General features: G+C 45.9%; 2 protein-coding genes across 2 annotated transcripts in view; both read right to left on the bottom strand.

Moving 5' to 3' along the window:
• LOC103367976 (deleted in malignant brain tumors 1 protein-like) overlaps window positions 1-9,573 on the bottom strand; it is a 22,360-nt gene that overhangs the window by 11,219 nt on the left and 1,568 nt on the right. Inside the window, exons 3-6 of the mRNA XM_008296186.1 lie at window positions 8,450-8,761; window positions 6,872-7,165; window positions 453-767; window positions 89-373 (exon numbers count right to left, since the gene is read on the bottom strand). Of these exons, the coding sequence (XP_008294408.1) occupies window positions 89-373; window positions 453-767; window positions 6,872-7,165; window positions 8,450-8,761 (1,206 nt within the window). The remainder of the gene's footprint in view (window positions 1-88; window positions 374-452; window positions 768-6,871; window positions 7,166-8,449; window positions 8,762-9,573) is intronic.
• The window catches only part of sh3bgrl2 (SH3 domain binding glutamate-rich protein like 2), an 11,028-nt gene continuing 6,532 nt past the window's right edge, over window positions 5,078-9,573 (bottom strand). The window contains exon 3 of the mRNA XM_008296187.1: window positions 5,078-6,404. Coding sequence (XP_008294409.1) covers window positions 6,390-6,404 — 15 coding nt within the window. The 3' untranslated portion in view covers window positions 5,078-6,389. The remainder of the gene's footprint in view (window positions 6,405-9,573) is intronic.

Raw genomic sequence — 9,573 nt, 5'->3', positions numbered from 1 at the left:
TGTGTCCATCAATATGTGGACTCTTCAACCTCCACCAGATGAATTCCAGTCTAACATTAGTGCACCATGTCCCACCCTTGTGTCTTACCTGAACAGGAAAGCGAAACACCTTGACAGTTTCCAGTGTGCTCCTGAAATCCACACTGGCCGATGGAGCTCACGTTACCAGAGCATCTGCTAATGAAGCCCCTCAGTCCGCTGTCGCCAAACGATTCCTGGATCTTTTTAGGAGCTCCACAGTTGAGCTCCTTACACACCACTGTAGCCTCCTTATTGCCCCAGTTATTATTACAGACTTTGCCCCAGTGGCCGTCGTGGTGAACCTCCACCCTGCCAGAGCAGCTGTCGGTGCCGTTCAGCAGTCGGACCCACTCTGGAAAGCCAAAGAAGGCACTGAGTGTAAAGGTACATCAGGAACCTGAGCTGACCCATCAGAGCAGATCGAGGTTTACCTGAGCAGACGACACCTGCGTCCTCACTGTGGTCACAGTCGTGTTCTCCAAAGCCTCTGTGTGGACAGTCGGCGATGGACTTCTCGTGACCGGTACACTCGATATCATCCAACCACACCTGATCCTGTCCGCTGCCGAAGAAGGCTTTATATTTCACAGCCACAGCGTTGCCACAGTTCATCTCCCTGCAGGTGACGGTTGCTTCCTGCATCCCCCATCGGTCATCACAGATCGTCCCCCACTGGCCTTGGTGGTACACCTCCACCCGACCCGAGCACCGGTTGGTTCCGTTCACCAGCCGGATGGGTTTACTGTCTGTCGGGTTGGAAAACACAAATCAAAGGTGTGTTTATTCAGGAGAATCGCAGAGTGTCCACACATGAAGACTAAACTCATCTGTTCATCCACAGACTGTTTCCTGCTGCTCTCTCTCTTCAGAACCTCCTTTGACTGTAGGTCCATCCAGGTGATCTTCAGCAGAAGCTGGACCTCTCTGTTTGAAGATAGTTCACCTCTCATCCAAGATGTCCTTCAGTTCTGAAGCAGCGTCTCTGATGAGCAGTGGAGCATCTTCAGAAACCCAAAGCAGAAGTCTGACATGCTCCAGATCATTTCACTCTCAGATCCAATGATCGACCTGCTCGTGCTCTCTGAGCCAATCAGCCTCTTTCATTCCATCGTTCTCTTCTCCAATTCTGACAGTGATGTCGAGGGTGATCTGAAATCCTGAGGAGATGATCCTGCAGCTCCTTCACTGTTTCTAACCGGTGAAACCTACTTTCTGCAGCTTCTGTCAGCAGAATCAGTTTGAGTCAGTTCAGACAGAATTCAGCAGAAATACTGTTGGCATGTCTGACATTTTGCTCAGAGTTCACTAATTCATTCTGTAAAAGTTCTGTTTCATATTTTGGCTGAGTTTTACAGATTGAACATGTTTTCAGACCTGATTCTTTTTTTCTGAGCCTCCACATTTCACGGTTCTGGGAGTTTCATTTCTGGAGATACTGAACCTTTAATAGTTCAGACAGTTCTGTGAGGTGAAAACACCAAATTTCCAGGTCTGAAAACATGTAAAGTTCTCAAAATTCAATTAAAATGTTTTCCAGTTTTAGTGAACTCTGAACAGAATCTGAGGTGGTGACCCAGATAATTCCATCAGCACAGCGCCTGGTCTTGGTGCTTCCCAAACTTTCCAGGTCAATTTAACGTCCATCAGTCCCTCCATCGCTGCAGATCCCACCACACCTGCTGATCCAGCTCCAGGCTCCAAATCTAACATCTGACAACAAGACAGAACCGAAGAGTCAGTTCCTGCCAAAGCATTCAGTCTTCAGGTTTCTCCACAAGCAACACTGACGTGGAACGTTCTCTTCAGGCTCTGTTGGAATCCATCCTCTACATGGAGATCCACCACAGACTCTGTAGAACAGACAGCCCATCATTCCCATCAGCTGGCTGCTTCCTCAGCTTCCACCTCTTCATCTGGATCCTCTCTGGCCTCCATCACTCTCCTGTTGCTTCATCTCAGTGTGTCTTCTACACATCAGGATCATCAGTTTGTTGCTGCCTCCTTTGAGTGTGATAAAAAAGTAGAAACTAGCATATAGCTGACTGCAGGGCTTCAATCCTCTGACCACAGTTTTTCCAAAGACGCGTCTATCAGGGATTTCATGATCACCTTCAGCCTCTACAGGGACGTTCTGAGCTCCGACTATCCAGAGAGAAGACAGGAGCTTCACGCTTATTTATTTCTACCACACAGTACTCCTCAGAAGATCAAATCTGCATTTCCAAATTGAACACCCACACAAACTGATCAGTTCTCAACACCAACCTTCTAGCATCGCCAGCAAATTTAACAACCAGCAAATGTAAAATCATTTTATGAAAATGTTTCCTCAACATGTGCAGCGTTTGCAGTAAAGCTCGTCCTGAACCACTCTGCTCTGAAATGACATCTTCATCCTCCGAGGGAATCGAGCTGATTTAGATGCACCTGTTCCACATTCCAGCATCAACAGCTCGGCTGTCACTCCATTATGGATCTCTACCCTCAAGATATTAAAGCCAGCGATCCAAAACCAACATTACAGATGCTGTCTAAATAATTCAAGTTTAATCCAGTGGCATCAAGTGGTATTCAAATCTCTGTCTTACAATCAGGCTCACTTTGGTTGTAAAAGCAGTCATATTCAGTTTAGTCCTGAAGCCCTCTGACAGATCCTGCTCTTGGTGGATGGTTTTGGTGTTGGATCCNGTAGAAAGATGTTCCACCATCAGTAGAAAGATGTTCCACCATCAGCTGAATGTATCTCAAACACTGGTTCCTCTGTTCACTGGTTCTGATCCATGCTGCATGTATTTATTGATCCAGCAGGTTGGATTTTCCAGGAGGAGGAAGGTTCTGGTTCTACAGAATCAGAACCAGAAGGAGGAAGGTTCTGGTTCTACAGGATGTGATGCAGATGCTTTTCTTGTAGAGAATCTTTAAACGCGACACGTCTGACAACAACACATGACGTGATGAGTTCAAGGTGCGTCAGAAAGTCAGAAAGTCAGAAATCCAGATCGTCTGGTGAATGGTGGGATTTGGGGAATAATGAACGGTTTCTGTCGCAGGTTGTTTTCTGTTGAAGTGAGCAGCTGCACTAAAGTCTGAATCTCTGAAACCTGTTGACATGTGGCAGCATGTTCTCCGGTTCTGTGGAACAAAGATCTTATGGTGGGGTTCTGTTTGGACCCAACAGAACCAGAGGAGGGTTGGTTCGTTTCCAGGATGAGCTGACTGAGACACTTTGTGCTGTACGTCTATGAGGCCTCGCTGTGGTTCCGTGGAGCTGAATGTGAGATTTCATAACCAACTTGTGTGTTCAGCACTTTGACCATCTGTTTCCACACATTTCCTTCTATCGCCTCCGGTTCCAGTCCAGCAGCTGCCTGACCACATTTAGAACTTCTGCTTTGTGTCACGTTACTCTCTAAACACCGTTCTGTTGTTCTGCTCAGACACGTTCAACTCTGCACATCCTTCCTGGTTCTGGTTCTCAGCGGTTCAGCTCCGATGTTGGTTCCTTTCTGACTCAGAGTGTTTCAACCAGAACCCTGACCCGGCTGCAGTGGGTTTGGACGGTTCCAGCCTCGTGTTTAATAAAAGCAGATGTTTGTCACGTTCAGCTCTGAGCTTTGAGCTTTCACGGACCGAACCGGACAATTCTGTTCCTGATCTGAAAGCAGTGACACCATCAGAACCTGAGCTGGTTCTGATCCGCTGCTGTCTGAACCTGGAACATTGTTTTCCTGTTTGTGACTCGACTGCTGTTTGTTCAGTGACTCCTGCTGATTTCCCATCAGCACATCACAGCTCCATGATTTAATCATTTACCCAGACGTCAATATGTGTTTAACCTGCTCTGGGTTCAGCCCGCTTCATGTTTTCAGAACTTCTTCTGACAGGCTTTTTACGGCCACAGTTTATGTGTAACGAGGTCCCGGGTGCTGTAAAGAGGCGTTCAAGTGTTTAACAAGAAAACAGAAAAACAATGTAAAGTAAAAAACATTTTGCTTTCAGTTTTAAAGGCCTGCAGCGAGTTACTAAAGCCTTTGTTCTGATCCATTTAAAGAGTTGTGTCGACCCGGTCGTGTTGGTAATTAATTTAATATGAGGTTTAAAAGCCTCAGCATGAAGTCAGGATCAGCAAAGCGACTGACGGTGAATCAGTGGGTTAAGATGTCTTGAACTGGACAGAACCGACTCATCTGACTCAGAGCGGTCGGACTTCATCAGAACTCTGCTTCTGTTCACATTCATTAAATCCTGCTTCAGCAGCTGCACGTCTGAATTCAAAGTTCACTTTTTCTGTCTGTCCTCCTCCTGAAGCTGATCCTGGTTGATGTTTGTGCCGCCGCCTGATTTCATTCATTTGATCTTTTCCTCTCACTTCCTGTCGCCAACCGGCTTCACGTCAACGTTTCTGCTCCTCACGTGTTCATTCTTGACTTTCATATGATTCCTTTCACTTTCTGTAAAAACCCAGAGTGCAGGTTCGCTCCATTTAATGGTATCTGTGACATTGGTCCTGGTTCTAAAGTTCTGACGTCATCACTTGCTGCTGTTCAGATCCTCCTCTGATCGTTTCTAGTCTTCCCTAACATGTGGGACATTAAACCGACGGTCACGGCCTTTATTCGGGTCTCTCGTTTCTCTCTCGTCCATCAGCTTCTTAAGTTTCTCCAGAACCTGCAGCCGTTCTGGTTCTTCATCAGACTCTATCTCCAGTCAGGAACCTGCTGTGACCCACTAAAAGCTGGTTCCTTCTACTTTAGCTTCCACATTTACAGCCAAACGTGGTTCTAAGCTCAGGCGGGTTTCAGGGGAACCGGCCATCACAGCTAGAACCTGAAGCAGTAGAAGACTTCTGGACATTTAAACCAAAAACTGACCCAGTAGAACCCAAACTACACCTGGTCTCAGGTGACCGGTTCTTCCAGAACCTTCCACAGATTCTGGACCGGACCGAGAACTGAGTCGACACCTTGAACTCTTGGTCATGTCCCTCCATCATGAGTCAGAGAGCATCATCCTGCAGAGGGAGAACCAGGTTCTCCAACAGAACACCGATCCGTCATTTTAATGTTCATCACAGTTTATTCATTAAACAAAAAGAGTTGGTTCTTAAACAGAAAGAGAAAAATGTGCACATGAAGAAACCGACGGGACAGAAGGTCCCAGATCAGCAGCAAAGACTCTCCACAGAACAGAAGAAACACCAAAAACCAGCTGAAGGCTCAACAAAAGAAACTTTTACTTTCACCAGCATGAAGCTTCTTTAAGAACCACAAGAGTCCAGATACTGAAGTTCTGAAAACATCCACCAGAAACTCACAGCGTTCACACAGTTTGACAAGAAATCAGGACAGAACTCAGCAGAAACAGGAACGCTGTCGGATCATTAACTGAACTTTAAATACTGATCCACACTTGATGGCACAACATGTATGAAGATCTACGAGGAATCATCTGAGTTCATTTCACATGTAAACACGCCAGGAGTCCACCTGCAGCTCCTCCACCTGCAGCTCCTCCAGCTGCAGCTCCTCCACCTGCAGCTCCTCCACCTGCAGCTCCTCCACCTGCAGCTCCTCCACCTGCTGCTCCTCCACCTGCTGCTACAGGACCACCAGTCACTGCTGCTTGGACAGGATGTGGGTTGAGCTTTATGTTGGCGAGTTTTTAGATGAAACGCAGAATAACGTGATTTGGTGTTGCTGCTGTCGGAGCACAGAACGGTTCTTTCTGTTGTCACTGGTTCTGAGTCATAAACGCTGATTTTAAAGAACACTCCCCGACCAGAGGGTCCACAGTCTCCTCAGTGTTCCTCAGCTCAGTTCTTTAACTCGACTTGTTTCTTTTATCGATGTGTTCAGCGTGTCCAGCACTGTGCTGCTGTTTAGGCATTAAACTGTGATTTACTCGTTTTTTAAATCCAGTTCTTCACTGTTTTATGGCTTCAGGCAGAACGTTGCTGCTTTTATTCATTCCATGGAGTCGATGCAGAAAGAAGGAAAACATCAGAACCGTCCTTTAATCAGACGAACTGCAGCGACGTTCAGCAGAGACTTTGTTCTTCAGCCTTCTGCTCCACGCTCAGGTTCAGCTGCATGTTGTCGCTGACACACAACAGACACGCAACAGACACACAACAGACACACAACAGACACGCAACACAACAGACACGCAACAGACACACAACACAACAGACACGCAACAGACACGCAACAGACACACAACAGACACACAACCGGCTGTGGGTGGATCTTCCGTTTGTGGAGACGAAGCTTCACTCTGATGTGGTTTCAGGACTTCTGAAGGTCAAGCAGCTGAAGCGTCCGTGTGAAGAGGATTGTGGGAAATCGAGGCGTCTCAGAGCCGGACATCGTCTACGACTCTGAATCCTGCAAACACAAAAGCACAAGTTGGTCCAGTGATCACACACACACACNAGCCAATCACAGGCTCTCATTTCTCTCAATATGGTTTGTGATAGTTTTGAATAGTTTTGAGCCAATCACAGGCTCTCATTTCTCCCTCTTAACCAATCATTATCTTTAATTTTTTTCACTCTCTGGTCTCCTATGTCATTGAGCCAATCACGGGGCTCTCATCTCTCTCTCTGTGGCCTCCGATGCTTTTGAGCCAATCACAGGCTCTATGGCCTCAAGCCTTCAATACAACCAAAGTCTAACCACAGAAAATTTTGATTTGACAATTTAGCATGCTTACAATTTAGCATGCTAATCTTTTAACATGCTAATCTTTTAGCATGCTCATGATTTAGCATGCTCACATGTCTGCAATCAAATTCGCTCTTTTTTTTCAGATGATTCTTATGAAAGTGAGTGATGTGGGAGTGTGAACCTACTTGTACAGACAACAGTAGCATCTATGCAGGTTTCTGTGGTATCCTGAAGTGTGCACTTGGAGATGGAGCTTTCATTTCCAACACAGTGGGTTTTGACTCCGTTCAGGTTGGTAGCTTCTCCAAAGTGTGGAGGCAAAGTCTGAGTCAAAGGACTTCCACAGCTGATCTCTCTGCAGACCACGTCAGCGTCGTCTTTGGTCCAGTCGCTGCTGCAAACTCGCTTCCATTGGCCATTCCGGAAAACTTCAACTCTGCCGTTACAGCGATTAGTGCCGTTGAGAAGACGCACAAAATCTGCAAATCACACAAATAAATATAATCAATAAACATCTGAAATCGTTAAAAACACTGAAAGTCAAGATGAAGTTCTGGGACTGTTTGAGTCGTCACACACAACCGCAGACACACAAAGTGACTGCAAAGAGACACAACCGGTTGAAACAAGGAGGGAAGAAAAGGTTTGTTTTTTTACAGAATCACACATTTTCAGCACACGTTGTGTTCAGGACTCGTAGAAAAGCTGAAAATCTGATGAGTCTTTCTGTTTTTACAGTTTCTTCCTTTTTAAAAAGAAGACATGTCTCACAAAGCCGTCGGCAGGTTTTGCTGTTCAGACGGTTAACTAACAACACAGCGACACACATTTTGAGCCAACGAAAGCAACGATGACACAACGTGGACACAACGTGATTTTTTACAAACACAAGCTGCCGACAGAAAACTGAACCGGGTCATCTGCAGACGGTGTGTGTTTGTTGTTTCCACAAATCAAGTCAATTCTGTTTGTTTCTTGTTGTGCTTCATGAGAAATAGTTTGAATAAAGAAAACTAGTTTTACGTCAGGCTTTGTTTTGAAGTTTTAGAAAAACTCCTGAACTTTAGACTTTACATTTGCTGACCTTGATGCTGTTCTGACAATAAAACCTGCACAGAAGTTTGCTAAATCTGCATCAGCCGGTTTATGGTCCAAGTTCTCTACATCTACGGCTGCTTCTGTCTGGATCCAGCAGCAGCTAAACTCACATCACTTTACCTGCTCCGTGGCCCACATCAGAGCTTCTCTGGTTCCTTCTTCCTGATTCATTTATCTGGATATAGACATTATTCACAGTCCTGTAGAACAGCAGTAGGTGCTAAGTCTTGATAAGTGACACTATTTCACTGCTGTGGTCTCACAGTGGAGCATTAAACACTGAGTCTCTTATAGTCTTTGTTTGTTTGGCACTTTCTGATTTCGTCGTATGCAATATATTGCACATGTGTTACAATGACAATAAAGATTCTTTTCTATTCACAGTTTTTATCCACTTTACTGTAAAATAACCTGAAAATGGTAAAATGATGGAGTTAAATGTGAACATGTCTGAACCTCTGATTGTTCACATTCATTCAGTAGAGCTGGTGAGCAGTGATCTGTAGTCACAACAGTGATCCACACAACGACAGGACTTCTTAGAAATGACGCCACCTAGAGGCAGCAGACGGTGCCCTGAACTCTAAAACGTGGATCTCAGGTCTGATGGAGACATTTCACTGCAGGATGTGAACACAGAGCTCACAGATAAATCAACAGCTCACCTGAGCAGACGACGCCGGCGTCCTCGCCGTGTCCACAGTTGTTCACCCCAAGGGTTCTGTGAGGACACTTCAGGATGGAGGATTCTTCTCCGGTGCACTGAACATCGTCCAGCCAGATCTCCTCCTTCCCTTCCCCAAAGAAGGCTCCTCTCTTGGCCTCGATCACCGTGCCACAGTTGAGCTCCCGGCAGACCACCTCGGCGTTGGTGATGCTCCAGTGGTCGTCGCACACCGTCCCCCAGCTGTCCCCATGGAAGACCTCCACCCGGCCGGAGCACCGGCTCGGACCCACCAGCTTGATCTTCTCACAGTCTGCAGAAGGACAACAGAAGTAAGACTGAGGCCCGTCCAGCTCAACGGAGGACCCTTTTATTTCTTAGCGATCAGGGCTCAGTGGCTCAGAAGCAACGTGAGCTGATTAAACCTTAAAAGAGGTTTTTCAAAAAAAGGCCCAACTGGTTGAGCCGGTGACCCATAAACAGGCTCCAGACCCGATGAGTGGGTTGGAGTCCCGGCCGTGGCCTGGTGCTGCAGGTCCTTCCCCCATTCTTTCCCCCTACTTCCCCGTCTCTCTCTCTGTCCTACCAATAAGAGTGGAAGGCCAAAAGGGCCACGTTAAAAAAAAAAAGACAAGTTGGGAAAGCGTCTTAGCTCATATACCTGATCTGGATCAACCCTCCAGTGAGCCTCCTCCTGCTACAGACTGTAGAAACAAACCTGACAGTGTAGTTTTGTGGTAAAGTTTGTGTTTTTAGATATTTTGATACCAAGATTTTCATTTTTCAAATTCTGATTTCTGTCTCCTTGGTGAATAATAATCGTCATCAGTTAAAACAAAGACAGCAGCTGTTTTCCTTGTTGAATAGATGTAAACTCTGGGGTTTAAATCAGAATCAGTTACACTTCTCTTTACAAACCAACAGAAGAAAGAAGAAGAAACCTGCTGAATTACTGTCGTTCTGTGGGCTTTGCAGAATTTAGATTCCAGATTTTCTCTCAGAACTCAAATGATTTTCCTCCATGTGGCTGGAATCCTTTAGTTCTTAAGATGTTGTTGTCAGTGTTCCATCTAAATCAAACAAATCTGATAAAGTTCCTCCAGAACATCTGGTTCTGTATCTGCA

The sequence above is a fragment of the Stegastes partitus genome, unplaced genomic scaffold (genome assembly GCF_000690725.1).
Source record: "Stegastes partitus isolate 25-593 unplaced genomic scaffold, Stegastes_partitus-1.0.2 Scaffold1109, whole genome shotgun sequence".
Taxonomy (NCBI): domain Eukaryota; kingdom Metazoa; phylum Chordata; class Actinopteri; family Pomacentridae; genus Stegastes; species Stegastes partitus.
Note: the sequence above shows the minus strand (reverse complement) of the source record. Positions and strands in the feature narration are given on the sequence as shown.